The sequence below is a fragment of the Canis lupus genome, chromosome 29 (genome assembly GCF_011100685.1).
Source record: "Canis lupus familiaris isolate Mischka breed German Shepherd chromosome 29, alternate assembly UU_Cfam_GSD_1.0, whole genome shotgun sequence".
NCBI lineage: Eukaryota > Metazoa > Chordata > Mammalia > Carnivora > Canidae > Canis > Canis lupus.
The window spans coordinates 32450469-32477798 of record NC_049250.1 but is presented as its reverse complement, the minus strand read 5'-3'; the positions used below and the strand labels follow the sequence as shown (position 1 = coordinate 32477798).

At 37.4% G+C, this 27330-nt stretch overlaps 1 protein-coding gene and 1 long non-coding RNA gene across 3 annotated transcripts; one reads left to right on the top strand and one right to left on the bottom strand.

Moving 5' to 3' along the window:
• Positions 1-1352: 1352 nt before the first annotated feature.
• Positions 1353-10841, top strand: CA1 (carbonic anhydrase 1). Its single transcript, NM_001145171.1, is given in 7 exon segments — positions 1353-1389; positions 2089-2286; positions 4031-4149; positions 5701-5796; positions 7837-7899; positions 8758-8913; positions 10461-10841. Coding segments are annotated over 7 exon segments (786 nt in total). The 3' UTR covers positions 10578-10841.
• A 2217-nt stretch (positions 10842-13058) lies between these two features.
• LOC111093160 lies at positions 13059-23703 on the bottom strand. 2 transcript variants are annotated; one of them, XR_005381181.1, is made up of 4 exons: positions 23588-23689; positions 19125-19192; positions 15042-15134; positions 13059-13222 (listed from the first exon to the last, which is right to left on the bottom strand). It is a non-coding gene; the product is annotated as an uncharacterized LOC111093160 (long non-coding RNA). The 2 variants fall into 2 exon arrangements; XR_005381180.1 differs by lacking the exon at positions 19125-19192 and having other exon boundaries at positions 13063-13222; positions 23588-23703.
• Between the last annotated feature and the right edge of the window lie 3627 nt (positions 23704-27330).

Genomic DNA, 27330 nt, shown 5'->3' with positions numbered 1-27330 from the left:
CGGTTCTGGCTTAAATTGGGTTTACGAGAATTGTAGGTGTAAAAGGAGAATTAGGGGATCACCCATCTCATAGCTCACATAGAGGGTATAGCAAAGAAAGCAACTGGACATGGGGCTCATGATGAAGTCTTGATTTCTTGGCTTCTTACTAGTTGTGGAGAAGTCCCTTAATAGCTCTCAACTATAAAATAATCATTTTTACTTGATAGGATTTGTGTGTGTGTGGTGGTAGTGAAATTGCCTTAAAAATCATAAAGAAGGGGGAGCCTGGATGGCTCAGTCAGTTAAGCATTTACCTTTGGCCTAGGTCATAATCCCGAGGTCTTAGGAGGGAGCCCCACATCTGGGTCCCTGCTTAGTGGGGAGCTTGCCTCTCCCTCTCTCTCTGCCTGCTTGTGCTCTCTCGTTCTCTCTGTCAAATAAATAAAATATTTTTTTAAAAACATCAAAAGAACGATTTCTATTCCAGTAGAGCTGAATTTGATGTGTAAAATAAATATTGGGCTATCTTCAATTTCAATATTAATAATACTATCTCCATGGGCAGCCCAGGTGGCTCAGCGGTTTAGCGCAGCCTTCAGCCCGGGACATGATTCTGGAGACCCGGGATCGAGTCCTGCATCAGGCTCCCTGCATGGAGCCTGCTTCTCCCTCTGCCTGTGTCTCTGCCTCTCTCTCTGTGTGTCTCTCATGAATAAATAAATGAAATCTTTAAAAATAATAATAATACCGTCTCCAGTTACGAATTCCAATATTGCTCTAAAATGAAGGACTTTATTCTCATCCTGTGTGTCTATGAAATGTACTTTATGGATAGTATATATTACAAAGAATTAATTTTCCAATCACTAATTCTAATTTGCAATTACTAGTTGCAATCATCCTGTAAACGTACCCATTATTCTCCTTACTAAAATAGTGTTGGTATTATTGCTGAAGTATCCAGCAAGTGTGACATTGGAAATATCAAGTGCACAAATCCAATTTTACTTTTGGAAATCCAAAGACTCATAGGGGATATTATTCAGCTATATCATCTACTCACATGAAAGAAACAGAGCTTGGTTTTATAAAACCTATGATTTTGATATTTCTTTCTTACAATATAAGAAAATGAAACAATTGGAACTGCTCTGACCTTTGTGGGCTTTTTTTTACGAGCAGCTTTTTTTTTCTTAACTTATCTACACTTCCTGATAGGCAGAGATGATGATATAGTGGCTTATTAAAGGCAGAGAAGTTTCTATAAAAACCCACAAGTGGTAGTTTCAGTTGTTTACCGCATGCTGACTCTCAGTCAGTTATTCCAGGTATTATCTTTGTTTGCAGCAAAGAAAACTAAGTAGAAGATCATGTCGAGCTCCAACTGGGGATATGATGACAAAAACGGTAAGAGTTCTTCTGCTCCTGTAGATCAAAGTAATAGCTCTTTGCCTTTTCCAATAAAAGAGGTATTGAGCGGGCACCTGGGTGGCTCAGTGGTTGAGCACCTGCCTTTGGCTCAGGTCATGATCCCGGGGTCCTGGGATCAAGTCCTACATCGGGCTCCCCATAGGGAGCCTGCTTCTCCCTCTGCCTGTGTTTCTGCCTCTCTCTGTGTCTCTTGTGAATACATAAATAGGGTCTTTAAAAAAAAAGAGGTATTGAGCATTTTAAAAAATAAATTATATAAGTAAAATAAAATAACTTTAGTCATAGGCTAAAGGTTTGAACTGCCTGACTTGAATGACTAAAATAACTTTGCATATACTCTTAGCACTTGTCCTTTGAAATACGGTTGTTTACAAAATGTGTTCTCCATCTCTTCCTCTCTCTCAATCCCTCTCTCCATATATGTGTGTGTGTGTCTATTAGAAGTCTATTACTGATAGTAAAATATTTATAGTTGTGTTGACAAATACACTATTTTATAGGATAGTATAGAAAAGTGCATTCTCAAATGTTGAATTTTCGTTAAGCTAAACAGAATACTATTTAAGATGCCTGAATAAATTGTAGTCTAATAAGCAAAGAGCTACTTATACTCCTAAAACTTGGAGTCAAACACTTAACAAGTTTTTGATTGTATGCACGTGTTTGCCTTGATAGGTCCTGAACAATGGGGCAAGCTGTACCCCATTGCAAATGGAAATAACCAATCTCCCATTGACATTAAAACCAGTGAAACCAAACATGACACCTCTCTTAAGCCTATCAGTGTCTCCTACAATCCAGCCACAGCCAAAGAAATAATCAACGTGGGACATTCTTTCCACGTAAACTATGAGGACCATGATGACCGATCAGGTGAGCCAAAAGACCTTTCTGATTATATTGTCTTTGACTCTACTAGGAAAATTTAAACAATAGGACTTTAAAAAACACAAACGCCATCTTCAGTCTTTTTGTGCACATGTGTAGTGCATATGTGTAAATTTGTGCACTCTGGTGAAGCATCCTGGACTTTTGCAAAACCCCCAAGTGGTAAAGATGATTTTTGGAACCCCACAGCTCTGTCTTTTTTAGCTCTTCTCTTCCATAGCACCATTCCATCTCTTCTGGTCTCTAGTAACTTTGCATTCATTTCACATTCTCTGAATAAACTGAGTTTTTTCCAAGAAGTTCTAATAAGCCATCACGGTGAATACAGAAACTGAAAAGGCAAATATTTTCTAATTGGAATGAGGATGGAGGAGCACAATAGGAAAGAGAAATGGAGTGAAGAACAGATTTACTTCTTGCAGCCAGAAAAATGACTCTATCATTATAAAGTGCTTGGGTACCAGTAAGAAAATGAGTCATACGTAAACCTTGCAAGATTTATTCTGTTCATAAGTATACTCTTCTATCTCCCTCTCCCCTACAAGACTGTAGTGACTGAATTCTTCATACCTCAGAACTTAGCACATTTTCTGCTACACGGTAAGATTTTCATAAATGTTTCTTAAATAGTTTATTAAATGGGCAGCCCAGGTGGCTTAGCGGTTTAGCGCCACCCGAAGCCTAGGGTGTGATCCTGGAGACCCTGGATCGAGTCCCACGTCGGGCTCTCTGCATGGTGCTTGCTTCTCCCTCTGCCTGTGTCTCTGCCTCTCTCTCTCTCTGTGTGTCTCTATGAATAAATAAATAAATAAATCTTTTTAAAAAAGTTTATTAAATGATAATTTCATAAGACAGCTCTACTGACAAAAGGCGAAACTTGGAGCTACGTCCATTGTTAATATTAGATTAGATCTGGTATTATGTGTGTTTAATTAATCATATGATTACATAGACTCTTGAAAATGACAGTCATTCAATATCAAAATTTTTAAAGTGACCTCATTGCCCCACTGGCACTTTCTCTTAGTCCCTGGACAGGCATTCTCAACAAAGTTGTCAACATACACGTTATGTCTTGACTAGTTGCAAAGTATGTGATGTGTAATTTGTTACTCAAAATAAATTACTAAAGATCTTAATACTACCGTACATAGTCTTTGTTGAAAGAATGAATGAATGAACTTGCAAAGTTAAAGCAGATTCAGGAAAATCTCTTTTCAGGAAAAATTCAGGGAAAGCCCTGTAAAACTATAATTCGCTTACCTTCCCATATACTTCCTTGGCAGCAGAAAAAGGTAAAATTAGGGGCACCAATGTGGCTCAGTTGGTTAAGCATTCAACTCTTGATCTCAGCTCGGGTCTTGTTGTAAGGATTGTGAGTTCAAGCCCCATGTTGGGCTCCACACTGTGTGAAGTCTACATTTAAAAAGAAGAGGGAAAAAAATTTTAAAAAAAATAAAAAGAAGAGGGAAAAAAAGAAAAAGATAAAAATTACAGCTCATGTGCTGAGAACTGTATATAATAACCCAATGCAATGGTCAGGGACACATCATATATATAAATGCCATCATCGTGGATATAAGGGAGAAAATCCCACAAGAGAAAAACTTTGGCATTAGTGTTTGTTCTCAGTTCTAGCTAATCCAATTTAGTGTTGGTTTATATTCAATGCAAAGATAAGCAGGAGCTTGTGATCATAAAACTAACGGTAATTCCTTTCTTCTTCTAGTGCTGAAAGGTGGTCCTCTTTCTGCAAGCTATAGGCTCTCTCAGTTCCATTTTCATTGGGGGAGCACCAATGACTATGGTTCTGAACACACAGTGGATGGAGTCAAATATTCTGGAGAGGTAATGTCACTTAGTAAGTGAGAGATAATTACACTGAGAATTGCTTTCAGAAGCAGCTGCTTGGTTGCATAAGTCACCATTATAAGGGCCCCAAAGGAATAAGCCTTCTCATCCCTAGAAGGAACTCCCAGGCCCTATTAAAATCAAACACACACATACTAAGTTTGGTAACAGAAGGAAATTTTTTTGTGTGAAAAAGGCAACTTGGAGTTGAGCTCCTGAGCCCAAGAACCATCACTCTCTTCAGGATGCCTCAAAAAACTGTTATCTCCACATCAGGCTAGGCTCAAGAGGAGGCTAATGCTTTCCTTTAAAGCTCTGACTCTGAGCTGACCATACCATTTGCTTCCTACTCAAATGTTCAAGTTTGGACACACCGATTTCTAAGAAATCTAAGTCAATGATCTTCTCATCTACTTTAAGAAAAATAAAATAATCCAAGCTAGAGATGAGAGGTGCTTAGCCACAAAATTCAACATGTGACTGAGGCCAGGAGGGAAAATGAGAGGGAGAGCAGGAGTTGGGGCAAAGAGAGGAAAAGGAGAGAGAAGGAAAAGAGAGAGAGAAAGAATGTGAGAGAAAGAGAGCAAGCAAGAGAAATTAGGTAAGTGGTATGGGGAGAATTAACTAATGTAAAGTAATATGATTGACCAAGTGATCTCTTTACATTAGGAGATCAAAGAAGGATTCTTTCAGTAATAGCATTTGTGTTCAGCCCTAATTCAAGACAAAAGGCTGCCATTGACAGATTACAGAGGACATTCCAGAAAAAAATCAGCAACTAATGCAAAAAAACTTGAAGTTATAAATTGAATGAGGAAGTATAATCTATGAGATGTGCTGAGAGATGGCTGTTGATAAGTGGGGAAAGTAAGAAATCAATGATAGCTGTTGTACTTTTTGATTGAGCAATTAGGTAGATGGTGGTCCCTTTTCCAAAAATGGGAAAATTAAAGAGTTTTGGCAAGGAAAAAGTCAAGAGTTGTACTTTGGCCATGTTCAGTTTGAGATACCTATTAGACATCCATGCGGGGATATCAAGAAGATACCGAGATGACATACTGGATATTCAGATCTAGAGTTCCATAGAGAGGTTAGGCTAGAGATGATGATTCGAGAGGTGCCTAGATGTGCTTAAGAGAATGTGTTTTGGGCCAAGACCCTCAGATTGTCCAGGAACCCCTTCTCATAAAGTTACTAAAAAGTACCTCACCTGACAGGTGTTATTTCAGTTCTGTTGAAAACTAGTTAGTTGGAATTCCTGATCTTTTCATACCAAAACAATTTTTAAAAAGAAGTAATACTGAATAGTTGTGATATTACGGGAAAATAAATTTTATTCACTGGTTCCATAGAATTGCAAATTGCCTGCTCTACTCAATGTACATAACCCTTCTTAAGAGTGAGAACATAACCCTTCCTATCTGCTGGACCCAGGTTCACATAAACGTTATCTAAGCCAAACACATCTTCATCTATTAACAAGTTAATTTACAACGTTCTCTCTTCACAATGGTATAAATAACTAACTGACCACATTATTATTTTTAGCTTCACATAGTTCACTGGAATTCTTCAAAGTACTCCAGCTTTGCTGAAGCTGTCTCACAGGCTGATGGTTTGGCAATTATTGCTGTTTTGATGAAGGTGAGTTACAGAGAGTTACAGAGATCGGCTAACACTATTTCTTACCAATCAGACACCAAAATAGTATAAAATAAGGCAAAAAGATATTTGAGTCTTTCTTTTTTGAAAATGTTTCCATTCTACTCATGGCTACAGGTGAGCAAACAGCTCCCTAGTACTTTGCTGCTTTGATTTCTCTTGGCTTCTACCTTCTTAAGAGAATTAAGTTTCAGGTAGGGATAGAATGGGAAGGTGTTGGAGGGAGAGGGAACTTCTATACTCCAAATTTTCCAAATTCCTTTTCCTCTAAACTTCCTATTTCACAGGCTCAGGAATTTACCAATTTAATGCATCATTAGGGAAAAAATATTAAGAGGATTATTGTCCCATAAAGAAAGTTCAGTTAAGGTTTAAAATGGCTGGTGTTGCTTAAATCCTCTCTAGGAGAGTCCCTGAAAAGTTCTATAGGGAAGTTATTATTGAATTGGGTATACTTGGGTCTTTTGGGTTCTGCTCCCCAAATTCCGATGTGCAGATATCCCCCACACCTCTAGCAAGCAATTCTTGGACACCAGCAGGCATCCAGACATTCAGCTCAATTTTGACAGTGTCCATGCAGAGATAGCCTCAGGTTCCACAGGTTGAGGGTTCAGACTTACAAGATTGCAAGTTCCCCCGCGCACCTCCGGTGTCAGTCTGCAGCCCACATTGTTAGTGGGGCTTCCGACTTGACTGACTATAAATCAGAGTTTCCCATGACCTCTTCCTTGGCTTGGAAGAGGTTAATTAATTTGCTAGCACAGCTCGCAGAACTCAGAGAAACATTTTACTTACTAGATTACTGGTAATTACACAAGGATATAACTCAGATGGAAAAGATGCACAGAGGAAGGTATGGGCAGAGGCAAAGAGCATCCTCGCCCTATCCAGGCCCACTGTCTCCCCTGTATCTCTCCAAATTCACCCATCTGGAAACTCTCTCTACCCAGTCCTTTTGGGTTTTTATGGAGACTTCGTTATTTACCCACGACTGATTAAATCATTGGCCTTTGGCAACTGATTCAAGCTCTAGTCTCTGTCCCCTCTCCCGTCCCCAGAGGTCTGAGGGTAGAGCTGAAAGTTCCAACCCTCTAATCGCATAGTTGGTTCTCCTGGCATCCAGCCCTCATCCTTAGATTCAGTTCAAAAGTCCCCCCAGTCAACATAACAGAAGATACCTTTATCACTATCACTTAGGAAATTCCAAGGGGTCTAGGAGCACTGTGTCATAAACAGGTTTCTTATTATAAATATCGCACTTAGGTGGCTAACTTTTGGAATTATAGTGATTCTAGTTAACCTTTATTGATCACTTACAACGCACCAAACACTGTACCGATTATAACTAATGAAACAGGCCCAAAGTAAGAGGTTGTGTTTGGTGTCACAGTTCCTGGATTTTGCTAAGTTCCGGGATTTTGACTTGTGTGTCCTTGAACATCTTGACCATATTAAATTAAAATCGAGCTTTTTGTTTGCCACTTTCCTTGTGCTGGGGCCAAACCACCAACATCCCAAGAAGTCAGCAAGAAGGAGAACAGCCTATCGACAGAACTGATAAAAGTGAACTTTTGCATAGTGACCACTTCACCTGCCCAATCAGTGAAGTGCGAATCCCACCTTGCTGGTCAGCACACATGAACCCTTCTCAAAAACTACTTACGTGATCTTCCTTTTCTTCCACAAATACCCCGAGTCTCTGTCCTGAAATTGGAATGCTATTTGGGTTTCTACCCCAATCTGTGTGCCCCGAATTGCGATTCTTTGATCTCCAATAAATGCGTTGCCCCTTGAGCCAGTTTCTTGTTTTTTGGTTGACAGCAGTTACACATCATGAACAATTCATTTATAGAGCACAAGGGCCAGCAAGGACCTACACCAAGCAAAATTCCCTCTCTGAAAGCAGAAAGAAAGTGTCTTCCCTTCCTTCAGTTACTGTTTTTAATCGGAAAAAAAAAATTAGCTAAACACAGTTTGACTTTATTACAATTTCTAACTCACATTTTTTTTTTTTATCTCCAGATTGATCAAGCCAATCCAAAACTGCAGAAAGTGCTGGATGCCCTAAACGCAGTTAAAACCAAGGTCAGTAGACTAAATATGTTAGTTTAAATCAGAGGATAAGAATCCACAGAACTACTGAAATCGTTTAGTCACATATTTGAAGTGGAGAGTAGGAAACCTAGAGCAGAAGCTACCAATTTGAAAATCAAGGTACTACTTAGATATTGTTTGCTTCTGGGAAAGTCTCTGACTAAGGCATTTGATTTGTTTTGATTTTTTTTCTCTTCCCCAGTTATTTTCTTTTATCTATCTATTTTAGCAGGATGAAGTCTATAGAAGAACAGGTTCCACAGCCATTTACATTTTCTTTAAAAACTATATCCAACTAAAAAGTGATTTTTTTTCCCCATTTCATGAAGAAAATTGTCTGTCTCTTCAGTGGTACAAAAATGCAGGAGTTAAGAGTATCCTTTTGAGATACCATTAATATGCCACTGACAAACAATCAAAACAGAAAATAGGAATAAATGGAATAAGGCTAAAACATAACCAATGTGCATGCTAATAGTTTTGCCACGGGAACAGTAGCTGGCATCATTCCTATAGAAATAATAAATGTCTTATCCTGGAAGTGAAATATCTTTTAGAGAGTGTAGATTATTTTAAAGCATTTTAAACTTTATGTTCAACCAAATGAGGAAGGAAGAAGATTGGTTGGCCAAAATGTCAGTGTAGCAAATTTTCAGTCTTCTATTACTTTTACTGCTTATATCTACAAACACACCAGTGTATATTGTGTAGTAGAAAATGTAAATTCTCAGCTAAAATATCAAAACAACATATATACCAAAATAATATAACATAGATATCATATATGTATATGATATAAGTATTTTAAATCACGATATAATAATATATTACTTTTCTTTTTTCTTCCAGAACAAACGAGCCCCATTCACAAATTTTGACCCTTCTATTCTCCTTCCTTCATCCCTGGATTACTGGACCTACAATGGCTCTCTGACTCATCCTCCCCTTTATGAGAGTGTAAGCTGGATCATTTGTAAGGACAGCATCGGTATCAGCCCAGAACAGGTAGCGTATCAAAGGTGAAAGAGGGGAAACTGGTAGTGCAAAGCACGAGTATCACTTCAATTCAGAGCACTAACGGGGAACATTATGACGTCAAATAGATTTTTGAGAAGTTTGTTGTCTATTCCTAGTGGAAAAGATTCATTTCTGACATGGCTCTGTTGAACAATCAAAAAGAAATGTGTATTATAATGCTGTTTTATACTTTATGTAGAAAAAAAAAATGGGAGATTCTGAACTCCTGCTGTCTTTTCCAATGTAATAAGGGAAAATCCAGCCTTGTTAAGTGTCTACCTAGGAGTCTCATAAGCAAAGAAAAGATTGTCCCTGGAAGTTCTACTAAAATTTGGGGGAAGTATGGTTCGCAACTGACATACCCTGAGAGTTGACAAAGGGTTTTTGTTCTTCTTTGAAACTTCTGTTATTAACTATCCAGCAAAATATGTCCTTAATTATTGTTTATAATTATGATAATAATAACTGCCTTTGATTGAGCGACCTCTTTTACTAGGTGCCTTACAAACATGTTTTGCCAGCCAATTCTCATAACAGACCTATAGGACAGGTGATATCTGTAGCCTACTGGTAATGGACACTTACTTTTGAGCTTATGCTACATGCCAAGCACTATTCTAAGAACTTTGTATCTATTAACCTATTTAATCTTCACAACAACCCAGTGTAAGTGGCTGATGGTGTTTCATATTTTTCCTATCAGCTATTTAATGGGCCTGTTCCATACTACATTATGCATGTATAATTTCACCTATATTAACTCTATACTTAGGATTGAAACGTTGAGGGCACACCATTTTTTTTTTTTTTTAGGTGTAGTCATTATTTTCACTTTTGGTGGAGTCAGCGATTTTTTTTTTTTTCACATCTCCGTGGTTTTATAGGCCAGTTGATGTTTTGTGGAACTCTTAGAAAGTTTGTCTACATTCACTGACAGGAGTTTTTGGGTACCTTTGTAAGGTGATGTCTTAAGTAGAAGGTAGGAATATATTTTGGGATGGGAAAGTGATTATTCTGAGAGCTCATAAATTATCATACATTGTGGCTTAAAAAACAAGCCTTCAGCCATAGCTTCAGTCACTCTAAAGAGGTTAGATTTCTAGCAGAATAGGACATAAATAGAACAAATTGATGGTTGCAGATGGGAAGAGGTTGGGGGATGGATATAATATAATAGATGAAGGGGAGTGGGAGGCAGTTATGGAATGAATAAGTCACAGGGGTAGAAAGGTATAGCACAGTGAATATAGTCAATGTTATTGTAATTTTACTATATGGAAACTCAGCCAAGGTAGCCAGGTTGACATTCTGAGAAAGTTGGCATTCGAATCCAGTCAATCATTAACAATTTAAACCAAATACCTAGTTCAAATAAATATGTAGGAATTTTTGACTTCCTCCCTTCCCATTGATGAGACTATTGCAATCAGCAACTTAGTTTTCTAAATATCAGTGCATTACTAATACTGGAAATAAAGTCCTTTGTATAACTTTAATAGCCTTTGATTCTTTAAATATTTTATCCCTCTTCCCAGCTGGCTCAGTTCCGAAGTCTTTTGTCGAATGTTGAAGGCGACCAAGCTGTCCCTATTCAGCACAACAACCGACCACCCCAGCCTCTTAAGGGCAGAATAGTGAAAGCTTCATTCTGATGGGACCAGGAGGGAACTTCTGCTTCCTCAAGGAACACTGCCCTGCTTCTGACATAATCCAGTAAAACAATTTTTAAGAAACACACTTATTTCAATACTAGCAAGGCAGCATAGCTGCAAATTTAATCTGTAAAGTTAAGTTTTAATTTTTATTCTTAATGCTTAACTCAAATAATAATCTATAAGCTTGTGAAACTTGTGACTGAATTCAAGTTTATTTTGTGGAATTCTCTATGATTGCAATTAAAGTATACCTAACAATTTCTTAGTGATTTGTATCTGTTTCCATTTTATTCAGTTTAGCTGAACTAGTAAAATAACTGTATCCCTTTCTTGTCTATTATGTACCCTATTTTTTTATATTAAATTTCTGTCCCATTTACATTCAAAAATCTTAAGTGCCCTATTTGCAATATTATTTTGCCTCAAATGTAATAACCTGAGAGTAGCTTGAGATGAAATATTGAGAAATTCATCTTCTTACTCTTGAAGGCAAATATACAGCTAAGATGACAACTATATATAATATTATTATACTGGCCCAGTATTGCTATAATTTATGTTTTCTGTGATAAAAATGGTATCTTTTAGATGGGAAGATGTTGCCTCTGGTTATTGCTTCCACTTTTCTTCCTCCCATTAGCAAAGCCAATGGCCCTCCTTGCCCCCATTATCATAACTAGTTAGCTTGAATAGAGAATCTGTAATTCAAAATTTGAAGAAAATTCACCAGTGAATCATTTATAAAAATGATGAGTCATTTGGATTTATCATATAATATCATATTATATAATCATATAAAAACAATGGTCTTTAAGTCAGACCATCCCTTAACCTGAAGCCAGTTCTTTCTGAAGCCCTATCTACATCCAGAATTTAAATCTTTTACCTAGTGTATAGTCTTGTGATTTATTTCAGTTTCCTTATTGGTGACTAAATATAAAAAATCATATTAGAGAGCACTTGGGTGGCTCAGTTGGTTAAGTCACTGCCTTCAGCTCAGGTCATGATCTTAGGGTCCTGGGATTGACCCCCGCCTTGGACTCCCTGCTCAGTGGTGAGCCTGCTTCTCCCTCTCCCTCTGCTTCTCCCACCACTCATGTTCTCTCTCTCTCTCTCTCTCTCAAATAAATAAAATAAAATGTATTTTTTAAAAATCATATTAGAGACCAAAGCCTATATCCATTCCAATGTCTTAGTGTTGTCTGTTACAGAATCAGTCAAAACTTCTAAATAAATATAAACACAGTTTAAAAAGACGGATCAAGTAGATTTTTCATTGGTCTGAAGGAGTCTTTGTATAAAGATTGTGTTAAAGCTGTACTAAGAGACTTCTTTTGAATTTTTGTTCTGGAGCCTAGAATTTAAAGAATCCTATTTATTAAGATGTAATAGAGCCAAATAATACTTTAGCTCTGCACCCATAAGCATTGCATAATAGAAAATACTTTCTTTGCAAAAGTAATCTGTGTATTTTACTATATATTTGCCAAATATTGAGAAAGTCTGTCCTGCGATCTCCTAATATCATGAGTCACATTAATAAGATTTTAATTCTACAGTTATCAAAGGTCATCATGAGAACCAAAGACAGAGGGGTATGAGTTTAATTTGAAAAATACATCTGCATAAGGTATAAAAGGTATAAAATACTTTTTTGCAGAAAGATATCTGCAAAGAATATCTCCTAGGAACCCACAATGTTTGAAAATATTTTCTGGAAAGAAATTGAGCAATTAAAAAAACAAATTTCACAACAAGGACCTGAAAAATACTTAATGGCCATATATTTTTTAAGAACATTAAAACTGATTCTTGAATTTAAATATAAATCTCCAAGTCGTGCTATGGAGCGGGCAAAGAATTGACAGAAGATATATGATGGCCATCAAACTTTATCCCTAAGCTGACTGCCAACTGGGGAGCATGTTTCCCCCTATTGCTTCTGCCAGAATTTCACTTATTTGGCAGAACTCACAAGGTGCATTATGGGGGCTTTCCACATTTCTCTGAAGTAGCCGATAAAAGCAGCTGTTGAGAGAAGATATGTGGACAAGGCATTGGATCATCTGAGAAAGCAACTCATATATTTCTTTGACCCACCCTCCTGCTGTGTGCCCTCTTCCCTTGCCAACTTTGGTAAATAATTTGAACATCTTGCAAGGATTGCAATGATTTTCTGATTTTTCCATGATGTTGGGCAGCTGACCTTCTTCCAATCATCGAGAATGACAATGGCAGCTGAAAGGCCCAGCACAGACAGGCTCAAGGGTAGAAGGTGCTTCTACTCTCTACCACTTTCTGTCTTCTACAGCTCCACCACTCCTACTCTTGCTTTCAGAAATAGCATGCTGAACATTTATGGCATCCTTTTGCTGATTTGTGAGTCCAAGATAGTTTCTAAATTGTTCATTTCTGCACATTTCAGAAAATAACTCTAAGACCATTAAATTCATCAAAGAGAATTAGGGAAAAATGAAAGGAAAGGAAATAAACATCTTTAAATTTAATTTTTTACATGACTCAAAAGAGGAAATTTCTATTTCTTATAACTGGTTACTCTCTTATCAGTAGTTCTTCATCATTTTGGGGTCACAGATTCCTATAAATATGTAAGTAGAGCAATGAAACTTCTCTCTACCTCCCTGAAAATGAAAAGAATTAGATACAATCAAAATTTAGTATGGAGCTTTAGAGTACTTAGAAACTTAACACTTTTCTCCCTTCCCCATCACAAAGTCAATCCTAGACCACAGATAGGATTCTGGCTCTAAACTACAAAAAGAAGTTGAACTACAGTGGGACTCCAGGTCTATCTTGCTTCCTAATTTAACAATTATTTGTGCTTTTCCAAGTCATTCTTTACAACAGGTTTCTAGATGGGATGATGTATATATTCTAGCTTAGTTCATGAATTATCTTTTTCTCTTTTACAAATATTATTTTGAATTGGTATAGGGTCCCATTGCAGAAGAGATATAAAATGGATAAAAAAAAAAGAGAATTCTTTCTTTGGTGAATTGTTTCATTTATTAGTGGATACACTAGCAAAAATTTACAAATGAGAGTAAAAAAGGCATAGAAAAAAAATTCAGTCAGAGATCTCATCAGATTAATAATGACTTCAAATCACTCTGAAAGTCATCAACATTCTTTGTATCTAAGACCACGAATGCATATGGAAATACTTATTTTATGAGCATAATCTTGATGGTTATCCATAAATAGTAAATGCTTAATTACACACTATTCCCTGTGAAGCACTCTAGTAGGATTTCCTTATTACTCTTACTAGATTTAGCTATTTTCAATCTCACTAGGTAGACAGAGACAGACACACATAGATATAAATGGATAAATGCATTGATTGTAGGACTGGTCTACTTTGACAAAATAGAAATGCAGGTACGGATATTTAACCTATTACAAGAATACAGTTCATTATGTGTTCTTAGAATTATACAGACACATTTACAAAGCTGAGAAGAAAATGCATAAAATAAAAAAAAGATTTTGATGAAATATACCATGCTTAAATAAGTTAGGAGAAATAGCCTTAAGAATTCTTGCTTACAAATCTTGATTTCAATAGAGAAGGTATTCATGGGAGTAACTTAGAGTCTTAAAGATATGTATATAACTCTCACACAGATCAAACTGGTGGTTGCCAGCTGAGGGAGAGGTAAGGGGATGGGAAAATAGGTGAGAGGGATTAAGAGATAAAAACTTCCAGTTATAAAATAAATAACTCATGGGCAGCCCAGGTGGCTCAGCTGTTTAGCGCCACCTTCGGCCCAGGGCCTGATCCTGGAGACCCAGGATCGAGTCCTATGTCCGGCTCCCTGCATGGAGCCTGCTTCTCCCTCTGCCTATGTCTCTGCCTCTCTCTCTCTCTCTCTCTCTCTCTCTCTCTTTCTGTCTCTCATGAATAAATAAATAAAATATTAAAAAAAAATTTTTAAGAAATAAATAAATAAATAAGTCATGAGGATGTAATAGACAGCATAGAGACCATAGTCAATAATATTGTAATAGCTTTGTCTATGATAGATGGTAACTAGACCTATCAAGGTGATCATTTTGTATTGTACAAAAATATCAGATCACTATGTTTTACACCTGAAATATAACATTGCATATCAATTATAATTCAATTTAAAAATAAAGTACAAAAAAAGAATAAACCCCTAAAATAGGGGGGAAAGATATGCGCATACTCTTATCTTGTACTTTAAGAGTATCTTTACTATCTTTATACTAAAAGTGAACTGATGGACAAAGAGGTCATGTTTGAAGGTGTTAGAATGCTCAGAGCACAAATGCACTTGCTAGAGGTTCCTCACAATGGCATCTGGGATGCTAATCCCTTTGCTATGAGAATGTAGAAATAGCAATTATGTCAGAGAGGAATAATGTTTAAGAGGCTTTATTTCCCCCCCCCCAAAGACTAGAGAATATACTTACCTCAAATCATCGATAAGTATTTTAATACGCTTCAGAGGCAGATACATGTTAAGCTGTTTGGCTGTGTCATTTTCCATCATGTTAGTAGATGACCTAAATTGCCAGAGAAACCAAACATGCATAACAGAATCACACCATGCAGAGATAATGTTTAGCTACTGAGAAAAAAAGACCCTTATCTTATCCACACACCAGAATAAATGCAAAGTAGTTACATTTTTCAATGAAATCAATATACTAGAAAAATAGGTAAATATTTAAATATATGATTGAAGAGCCTTCAAAACACCAAAGGTACAAACCAAGAAATAACAGAATAATTTATTGAACTATGAAAAACTTAAATACCTAGGTCAACCAAGAATAGTAAAAACAAAAATTAATGAAAATTAAAATGACAACTGGGGAAATTTTTTCTTTTTTTTTAAATTATTTATTTATTTATGATAGTCACAGAGAGAGAGAGAGAGAGGCAGAGACACAGGCAGAGGGAGAAGCAGGCTCCATGCACTGGGAGCCTGACATGGGATTCGATCCCGGGTCTCCAGGATCGCGCCCTGTGCCAAAGGCAGGCGCCAAACCGCTGAGCCACCCAGGGATCCCCTTTTTTTTTTTTAATTTTTGGGGGAAATTTTTTCAATGTAAATGACATCCACAGGAACAATGGCGTTGCTGTAGAAAAACCTTTCACAAGTTATGAGCATAAAAATTGATTCCCAAAAGAAAATAGTATGAAGATATGAATAAGCAATCAGTAAAGAAGACAAACAAATGATCAATAAATATATGGAAACTGCTCAATCTTAATAATCGAAGAAGTACAGCAAGACAATACTCTCTGATTCTTTACATATATAATCAATAAATATTTAAAGTGACCCCATTGCCCCACTAGCACTTTCCCTTGGTCCTTGAACAAGCATTCTCAACAAAGGTGTCTTGACTAGTTACAAAGTATGTGATGTGTAATTTGTTACTCAAAATAAATTACTAAAGATCTTAATACTTACTGCATATAGTTTTTGTTGAAAGAATGAATGAACTTGCAAATTAAGGCAGATTCAAGGAAAGCCCTGTAAAACTATAATTTGCTCACCTTCCCATGTATTTCCTTGACAGTAGAAAAAGGTAAAATTAGGGGCACCGAGGTGGCTCAGTTGGTTAAGCTTTTGACTCTTGATCTCAGCTCAGGTCTTGATCTAAGAGTTGTGAGTTCAAGCCCCACACTAGCTGTGGAGCCCACTTAAAAAAATAAAATCAAAAAAAAAAATCAAAAAAAATAAAATAAAATAAAATAAAATAAAATCATATAATAAAACCCTAGATTCAATATAAAGAGGGAGAGTTAAGGGGTAATATTCCCACAGCTGGTGTCAAGCCTTCCCTAGCATAGAGTTCCCCACAGAACACTGTGAGAGCATCTCTCCACCCTCTCCTTTTCTGTCTCGTTTCATAATCCTTGAATGCCTCATTGATCTCTTCCTTTAGACTATAAACACTATAAAGATTGCCAAAAGAATGAGTGAGAGGGAAAAAAGCAGGAAGGCAGTGATTCATCTTATTACTTATCTTTTTATCTCTTGGAAGAACTCAAAAAGTTAGACCGTAGAATGAATGCTTAACGTATTCAACTTGAACACAGATGAGTTATTCTGGCTATAAAAAGGAATAATACATTGTCTCTGAAAATTAAACACTATCAGTCTAACAGCAGTTTCTGATTTCTAGGCAGAAGAAAAATCACAAAGGATAAACTATTGACTCAGGTGAAAAATGATACTGTAATTCTATTGTTATTTATTATTTCAAATGTATACTGTATTTTACATTTGGATAGCATTACACTAATGGTATAATAAAGATAAAGACAATAAGACACTGGATCCTATTTATTAATAAGCATCTAATGAACCCTGGTTTTATATTTCTTTATTTCTTCAACCATTTACTAGTGTTCACCACTTGGAGAGCACTATCCTAGTGCTGTTGTGAATAGAGAAATAGATTAAAATAGATTAAAATAGATCCAATCACAGAGGAGCTTATAATCTATTGGTGGAGACGTCCACGTTAAGAACTACAAACCAAAATAGAATGAAACATATACTGATATACATGCGATCAAATGCCTTAAGAAGGCAGAGGAAGAATGATTGAATCTTAACTTCCTCTTGCTGTCTATCCAGCCAAGTTTTTCTACCTCTATATGGGCTACAAATTTGCCCATCTACCTAGGCACACAACCAACCTACATCAACAAGTTGGAACACAATGGAAGGATTTGAAATCTATTGTCAGCCTTGTCTCCTGATATGAAGAATAGGCTAGGAGAATAGGTCTAACTCAGTGAAAGTCCATCTTGGCCTACTAAGTCAAATATGTAAGAGGTAAAGCCGCAGAAAAAAAGTAGTAGAGCTATACCAGCAACCAGATGCAAGATCCTAAAGAAATCCGGGACCAGTTGGAAAATCCAGAATGTGGTCACAAATCAAAGCTTGAGGTTGGAGAGTTAGACTTCAATTCCTGGGTAAAATAAAAAAATGGCTAAATGCAACTTGCTGTCCATATCTTAGGAAAATCGGGCTGTGGACACCTAGACTTGGGCACAGAGTCTAGGCAGAGGCAGCAGTTACTAGAACTGAGGCACATAGTAGCAGCAGCAGCTCTGGCTAAGTGTGCAGTCCCAGGTTAAGGCTGGACCTCTCCCAGTGTTTAAAGTCAGGATAAGGGCAGCCCTGGTGGCTCAGTGGTTTAGCGCCACCTTCAGCCCTAGGGTGTGATCCTGGAGACCCAGGATCAAGTCCCACGTCAGGCTCCCTGCATGGAGTGTGCTTCTCCCTTTGCCTGTGTCTCTGCCTTTCTCTCTCTCTCTCTGTCTCCCATGAATAAATAAATAAATAAAATCTTAAAAAATAAATATTAAAGTCAGGATAAGTTTTAGAGACAATTTAGGATTGAATTTGCATCAGGTGGGCCAGTCGACCCAGCTATAATTAAAAGCCATATATAACAAGCATGAATAAAAAGGGACTTTTTTTTAAGATTTTATTTATTAATTTGACAGATTGAGAGAGAGAGCACAAGCAAGGGGATTTGCAGGCAGAGGGAGAGGGAGAAGTAGGCTCCCCCGCTCCCACCCAGTAGAGCTCGATGGGGGGCTCGATCCCAAGACCCTGGGATCATGATGTGAGCCAAAGGCAGACACTTAACCAACTGAGCCACCCAGGTGCCCCTAAAAAGGGACCTTTAAAGAGATACATAAAAACAGCACGATCCCCATTGTCTGCGACTATCAAATTTCCAAATTTTCAAGCTACATTTGTTATCCATCTGTCCCCCCATCAGTTTTGAAAGGTTACAGCACAAGGCCAACTGAAGCACAACAAAACAACAACAAAGTCATTTTAGGTTAAATTTGATTTAGCAATAGAGGAGTCAGCACTTGGAAGAACAAAGGCAACATTTTGTGAAGTTACAATCTATTCCGATAACTCAAGGATTCTCAATGTTTCCCACGGGACACAGTAGACAGGATGTTACCAAGGGTAACCGACGGGGGGGGGGGGGGGGGGGGGGGGGACAGAAGACTTGTTAATGAGTGATATACATTATAACCCAACCATCTGTGACTTCATGGACCCGTGAGACGAACGTCTTTGACTCAAGGAGATGGGAGCCAAGAACCTGGTCCTACTGGAAATGAACACAGTTGTGTAATAGTATCAGCCCAGGTTCACTGAGAATCTCTTGGTGTGTTTGTCTTTGGTATCAATCTTCCTTTGGTTAAGAATGTACCCACTTTGCAATTCAAAGTATTAAAACAATGTATGCAAATTAATTCACAGTTAAACCAAGGCATGTGATAGTGCAGATAAAATGCTGGAGGCCCTGGGAGCTGGAGGACAGTTCATTTCTGCAAACATTTATTAAACAACCACAGTGTTCTAGGCCTTCCTGTAACGAACATCCAGCTCCTCACCACATTCCCAATCTCTCCCAGCCTCTCCCAGCATTTCCAATTTCCACCCCCCCCACCCCAACTTTGTTAAGGTCAGTGTCGTTTCTCCCTGGGATAATTGCTACCCGAATTGCTGAGTTCTTGCCCTTCTCCAAGGTTCCACATCAGGGCTCAATCTAAACAAATTCCTCCCCTGTAAAAAAAAAAAAAAAAAAAAAACGTTTAATGTTCCTCCTTGTTTCAGGATAAACACCAACTGGCTCTTAAGAGCTGCATGATGTGTCCCCACTTACCTCTCCTGCGTTACCATCCATCTCTTCCCTCAAGCCTCTTGTGCTCTAGCCATGCAGACATGTCTGCAGTTCACCGAGTGGGCTACACTCCTAAGTGCCTCAGTGCCTTTGCATATGCTCTCAGCACCGTGCCCCACAGTCCTCTGTCTCCTTCCAAGACTCAACCAAATACCTGCCTCATAAAATTAAAAAAAAAAAAAAAATCCCTTGGCCCTGCAGCTAGTAGTGATACAATATCTCCCTAAGACCAAAACTAGAAGGATCATGCACTTTGGAGGGTCTCGTATGTCATAAACACAAAAATTAATTTATAAAAGAATATATGGACACCCCTTTCTCTTAGGATCTGGTGGTCAGCACTGACAGAGCAAGACTCATAACCCTAAATGTCTCTTCCATGACTAACATGATTCTGGCTCCAAAGAAACACATCTCCTTATCTCTAGCCATATGTCCTTAAAAAAAAAAAAAGGCAACTGCAGCTGGACAACATAAAGGTTTGTGGGTCATGCCGACGCTGGAGACCGACGCTGCTGAGAGTGTGTGGAGAATTTGAGCCGTGGTAATGTTTAGGCAAAGAATGGACACGATAATCATGCTTTTCAAATAGCATATGTGCAATAGATTCCTGCAAAACAAACTGCTATTCCTAGTGGAGCCAAATACCCATTTTCTTGTTTGTCTATGTGCTCAAATTTATGGTTCCAGAGGTACTTGCAAATTAGTGAGAATTCACAACAGTCACGCATGGTCGCAGAGGAACATTCTGCAACCGTTAACAATTCACATTACTCTTAAATTTTATATAAATAGATGTAACATGTGTGACTCATCAATCCAGTAAGCAACTACATGGACATTGGTCACTAGCATTGGGAATCATTTTATTTGTATAAAATGATTTTATATTGAATCGTTTTATTTGCATAAAAAAACATTTAACAAGGGTCTCCTGGGTGGCTCAGTCAGTTGGGTGTCTGCCTTCAGCTCAGGTCATGGCCTCAGGGTCCTGGGGGACCCCTTGACCAGTGGGGAGCCTGCTTCTCCCACTACCTCTGCCTACCTCCCCCAACCTTGTGCTCTCTCTCATTCTCTCTCAAGTGAATAAATAAAATATTTTAAAAAATAAAAATAAAAACATGTGACACACTTTAGGGTAGACCTAAAGGGTATTATGCTAAGCAAAATAAGTGAGACAGAGAAAGACAAATACCATAGGATTTCACTTTAAGTGGAATCTAAAAAACAAAACAAATGAATAAGCAAACAAAAAGCAGAATCAGACCTAAAAATACAGAGAACAAACTGATGGTGTCTACAAGGGAGGGAGATGGGGGGATGGCAAAATGGGTGAGAGGGAGTAGGAAATGCAAGCTTCCAGCTCTGGAATGAGTCAGTCATGGAAGTAAAAAGTCCAGTGCAGGGAATATAGTTAATGGCATCATAATAGTGCTGCACGGTGACAGATGGTAGCTACACTTCTGGTGAACATAGCGTAACATTTAAAGTTGTTGAATCACTATGCTGTATACTCAAACTAATGTAACATTGTGTGTCAAGTATACCCAAATAAAAAATACGTATTTAATACAGTTTAATTACATTTTCAAAAAATCAAATTATAAATTTCAGCTTTGGTTAATTTTTTAATTTTTTTGTTTTGTATTTTATTTTTAATAAATAACTGAATATTCCATATAAAGAGAAATTTAGAAAAATATAAAAATAATTTAACTTTGGTGCATTTGTTTTAATTTACAATTTGATGAAAATATGTCCAAATTGTATGCAGGTATACAGTTAGCAGGTATAGAGTTAGACACTTAGGCTACTATTATTAATAGTATACAAGTTATATGAAAATCTTGATTATAAATTGATAGTTACTTTGATAAAACTAAGGTCAGAAAAATATATCTGTGGGTAAATGAATTTTATTTATGAATTATGCCCACTATTGGGACGGCTGGGTGGCTCAGCAGTTGAACATCTGCCTTTGGCTCAGGTCGTGACCCTGGAGTCCTGGGATCGAGTCCCACATCCGGCTCCCTGCGTGGAGCCTGCTTCTCCTTCTGCCTGTGTCTCTCCCTCTCTCTCTCTGTGTCTCTCATGAATAAATGCATAAAATCTTTTTTAAAAAATGAATTATGCCCATTGTTATTTTATTACTCGATCCAAATGTTGCTAGCCCTTCAACAGAATACACAGACATGCCCACTAATACTTAAATTCGGTTGTCTTTGATACATGTCAACTTTTAGCAATACAAAATTCACATACTTTCAAGTTTGTCATTATAAAAACAGCTTTCTGAAACTTGATTTATAATGTTTAAATATTTGAACATGTGGAATATAGGTCTTCATTTGTACCTCTTCCTAAGTCCTTCAAGTGTTAATAATGGGCCAGCGGCTCCCACAGCCACTGAACTCATGTCTTCTATGGAGGTACGTCATTGGACTGTAATTATTTGTTCACAATTTCCTTTTTTTTAACCCCTAAATGATGATCTTCACAAAGGCAGAGACTTTTTCATCTTTGTAACCATATGCCTAGGACAATTCCTGACACATAGTAGGATTTAAGTAAGTTGGATGAATTAATACATAAATAAAATAGGGCAACACTGTTTCAGAGCATGGATTTTTTTAGCCTGATTGCCCACATGGGCAATCCTGGTTCTGATATTGTCTTTTAACCTGGGATAGTTACCTTAACCTCTCAGCCCTTGGTTTCCTCATCTATTAAATAGAAATAATAAGAGTGCCCACCTCATACAGTTGTTATTAGGATTGAAGTATTAAATGAAATAATAAATGAGTCATATTTGCAAAGACCTAGAACTGTGGTTGCACATTAAGTAGTATTTACTAAATAAATCCCTAAATGAAATTACAGACACTTCTTTAGGCTTCAGTAGACAGCATCTCAGTCATCACAACAGCCCTATGAATTCCATACAGTTATTTTCCTCACTTAACATATGAGAATGTTGAGGCTTCAAGGACTGTAGAAACTTGTCCAAAACTACATAGTTGGAGAAGAGCAAAGTCAGGATTGGAATTCTAATTTTTGTGGAGGCAGAACCTAAACCCTTATCTACCAAATGCACTTTCTTTCCAGATACCATCGCTTTATTAAAATATGTGTGTGAGGGAAAAAGTGCATGTGTATAAATAGGGTACTCTTTCTTAATGCTAAATTTTATTTACTTTTTCATAAAGTGCATAAGGCTCTAAAAAGATTTCAAGGGAAAAAATATTATGAATCTAAACAAAAAAAACAGTTGATGTTTGGCAGGCAATAAGTCAAAGAAGGTAAAATATTTTATTGCTAAATACGAATAAAAGCAGTGAGCTCGGATATAAGTCACTAGCCCTTAAAAATGCAACATGTCCCTAAATGACCTCAGATACTGAAATATTTTACAAGCACCATGATATTTATTCTATGGTACAGGAAGTACATGAGAATTTTTCCTGGTGAAAAAAGAAATAAAATTATTTCTGTCAGGTTGTTTTTGGAGCTAACACAATGGCTTTAATGCTCCTTCCAAGAACAAAATTAGAATTATCCTAGCACCACAGACATGTATTGCTAAGTGACTTCATAGGATTTGAGGGGGTTACCACTGTGTTATACCATTGAGTTTATAAGCTTTTCGTGAGACATTCTCTCCCCCTCAAGGATTATATATATGTAATCATATATATGTATACATATAATATATATATATAATATATATAATATATATAATTTTCATGTAACTTGTATACTAGTAATAATAGTAACCCAAGTGTCTAAATCTATACCTGCTCAATATATATTGCATATAGGGATTCCTGGGTGGCGCAGCGGTTTAGTGCCTGCCTTTGGCCCAGGGCATGATCCTAGAGACCTGGGATCAAATCCCACGTCAGGCTCCCGGTGCATGGAGCCTGCTTCTCCCTCTGCCTGTGTCTCTGCCTCTCTCTCTCTGTGTGACTATCATAAATAAATTTTTAAAAATTAAATATATGTATATTGCATATATATTAATATACATATATTATATATATTATACATATGTGAGTATATATATATCTGTGTGTATTTATACATATAATTTCATAGGAAAAAATAGACATAGGTTTTTATAAAATGTACCTGCTAACATGGCCCAAAAGAGGAGGGATTTAAGATTATTTACCTAGGGATTTTGCACAATGCTGTTTTTGCCCTCCCAGGTTGAACTAGACAGTAGAGTCAGAAAAATATACTAAGAAATACAGCAAATGACAGGGGAAAAATCATACATAAAGGAAGATGATAAGCCACTTGTCCTCTGGAAGCAAGAACACAGTACACAGAAGTAGATTTGGTCAAGATGGTGATGTCATACTGGAACTGCCATTGACTTGTACTAAAATAGATTGATGACTTACCAACAGAACAGTTGAGGAGGTATTCTAGAATGGTGAAGAGGGTAGAAGACAGGGTCAGAGGGGCCCCTGAGATCACAGTTCCTGAAATGGAATGTATTCTCTCTGCCTCAGGCCATTGCTTTTGTATTCTCTGAGCACACTTTACACTGTTTATATATTCATCCTTCTGCTCTTTAAGAATTCACTTGCTGCATATATTCAGTGTAGGTCCTAGATCACAGAGGCACTAGTGACATTAATTTTTAAGGGAAGTCATTAAAGGAACAGAAAGAACGCAACAGATTTCCCATATTGCCCTGATTCCTAGTGCACATCACATTTATAATTACTGATGAATGTCTGAGACTCCCATGAGGTCAGAGGCTTCATCGTTTCACTGCCGTATTCCCACTGCTTGACATGTAGCAGGTACTTGATGAATATTTGTTTATTGATAACAATTCATTTGTCAATAGGGCAAGTGTGTTTTGTTTCTATTCTGAGTGAAATTTTGTTGTTCTTGAGGGAAGAACAAAAGATTTATGGAAACATACAGAACAGCAGATTTATGGAAACATACAGAAGATGTCTACAAGAATTGTAGTACTGCAGTAGCAAGGCTTACATAGACTCCCTCTACACTGCTTTTCTTTATTAATTTCCAAATTTTTCAAATTCCCAAACTTTATGTATGGAACAAGTCCATTGAAGTAACATGACCAGCATGAAAAGGATGGATGGTAGTTAGACAAGGCGGGAGGAGGAAAAACCAGCTGGCTGAAAAATTAAAGCAGCCCTGTGGACCTTTTTCTTATGTGCAAATTGGTGATTATTTTTTTAAGACTTTTCTGAACCAATAATGATTTAAAAGAGTATTCTATGGCACCCAATATCAAAGAATCGCGTGCGGAGTCCAAATTCAATAACAACTCAACGATTCTGTTCACAAAGAGGGATGATTTTCCTCCACATTCACAGCATCATACTTCCCCATCTCCACATATTCAGAAGAATAGCATGGCATTCTCGTCTCCTCAAAAAAAAGGGGGGGGGTCTAAATTTTCCTTAGAGAAGACCAGCAAGATACAATTCTACAAAGCAGCAAATGCTGATGGGAGGAGTAAAGGTAGAGATGATTCAGCAGCAATGATGAGCATCATCTTTTAGGAGTGAAGATTTCTAGGAGGGAAAAAAAAAAGTTGTCCCAGATTTAGATAATTAAATAAGGTATAAAAAATTTCAAAGATCTTGCTAATGAACTCCCCAAATCGCTCTACCTGAAAAAAATCTCTTCAATCATCTTCCAGTTTACTGATGAAGATTCTTCTTTGCTTGCACACTTTTAACTTGATTGAGTAAAAAACCTAATTCTTGTCTGTGCATAGTTTCCATTTTTAAACACCTTTCTCAGTCTGTGGCCTGATGTTTTTAGATCTGTCATAATTCCCTTCCGGACCTTGTTAGTGGAAACCTCTGGAAAAACAGACTTAGACACCAAACACCTGCTCAATCCAATATTTTTCAAGGGACATTTCAGAAGTAACTTCAAAAGTTAATTTTAAAAACTTGTACGTTTGGGATCCCTAGGTGGCTCAGGGGTTTAGTGCCTGCCTTTGGCCCAGGGCATGATCCTGGAGTCCCGGGATCAAATCCTGCATCAGGCTCCCTGCATGGAGGCCTGCTCCTCCCTCTGCCTGTGTCTCTGCTTCTCTCTCTGTGTGTCTATCATGAATAAATAAATAAAATCTCTAAAAATAAAAAATAAAAAATAAATAAAAACTTGTACCTTCCATGCTATGCTGTAACATTTTGAAAATTCAGTTTTAATATTTTATTTAGATCTTCAAAAAGGAACATAAAGATGAACCAGGAGATATTGAGCTCAGACCTCACCACTCTTCGTTATTGACAGCATAACTGGTCATCAGATCATCTGGTCCTGTCAGTCTCTATGACGCCTATAGACTATGCAAGCCAAGTATGTAAAGTGTCAGTGTGGAAAAAGACGATTTGGACATTTTATTAACAAAGCAACTGAAAGATTATACTCTGCTGAAATTAACTCGGAGTGAATGCCTTTGTAGTGCATCAATGTCACCACAGCACTGTTTGCTTGCTTCCTGAACGAATAAGTCACCCATATGAAAAGATTTTGTTGGCAAGAGCTAAATTCTTATCTAGCAAAGTTTTTAAAAGCTAGTAGTAAGCACACTGAGCTCTGAATTTGGGTGGGCAAGCTGTATTGAATGCTCTGGCGTGGAAACCCTGCCCTGATAATCCCTGAGCTAAAAAAAAGATGCAGGACACAAAAGGCATCCCGACAGCGGGAACTGGCAACGCTCTCCCCTTCTGTGACCAAACCAGGAAGATTCGTCATTGCTGAACCATCTCCTCTTCTACTCTCCCATGAGCATTTGCTGCCTTGTAGAATTGTATCTTGCCGGTCTTCTCTAAGACGAATGTAGAACTCTTGTTGTTGTTAAAGAATCCAGAATACTCTTCTGAATATGTGGAGACAGGGAGGTATGATGCTGTTTATGTGCAGGAGAAGCAACCCCCTCATGAACAGTGTGGTGAAATTGCCACCCTCTGGCATTTTCCAGGTTGTGTGGGTAGAGGATGTGGATTTGTAACACAGGTTTATTGTATAAAAAGTATAAAACAGGGATCCCTGGGTGGCTCAGTGGTTGAGTGCCTGCCTTCAGCCCAGGACGTGTTCCTGGAGACCCAGGATCGAGGCCCACGTCAGGCTCCCTGCATGGAGCCTGTGTCTGCCTATGTCTCTGCCTCTCTCTGTGTGTCTCTCATGAATAAATAAATAAAATCTTAAAAAAAAAATAAAAAGTATAAAATACAATCTTATTGAATGAAGAAAACTGACCCGTAATCTTACTTCCCAAAGGCCACTATTGTGGTATGTCATTGTCCAGATATATAACCCTGAAAAGAAGAGAGGATCGATAGATGACAAATGGAGATTTTATTCATTTGTGATTTGCTTGTTTTGATTGTCAATAACTTATTAGTATTCTTATGTGTCAATTAATACATTTCTACAGAATAATATTTAATAGCAAAATAGTATTTTAGCAAATGGGCGAGCCAAATTTGTCTAATAAAGCCCTTACAGTTAGATATTTTATTGTTGTCAGTAGATTTTTGACAGGCAAGTTTGTGATGAGCATCTTGCACAACACGTACATAAATATTTGTACACAGCTTTGATTTTTTTTTCTTGGTATGAATTTACAACATGTGAAAGAATATGCCTATCTTCAAGCTCTGGGTGTATGGTTTTGTTTTGTTTTGTTTTGTTTTGTTTTGTTTTGTTTTCTGAAAGGCAGACATGAGATCATAAGGTCAGTGAGGAGTGCATTCCATACAGAATCACATTTACCATTCCTTGGGAATAAACAACCAAATATGGGGTTTAATATTTTGATAAATATGTGGTCTAAAAAATATATGCGGTCTAATAGTTTAATAAAGAGAATCCGCTTACGAAAAAATAACACAAGTCATTTGCTTTCTTTTGAAGGAAACTTAAGCTTTCCTAAATCTCACAGGCTAACCTTAGCAAACACAGCTGATCACTGGGCCAACATTCTGTGTACTCGTGTCAGATCATCTGTGGC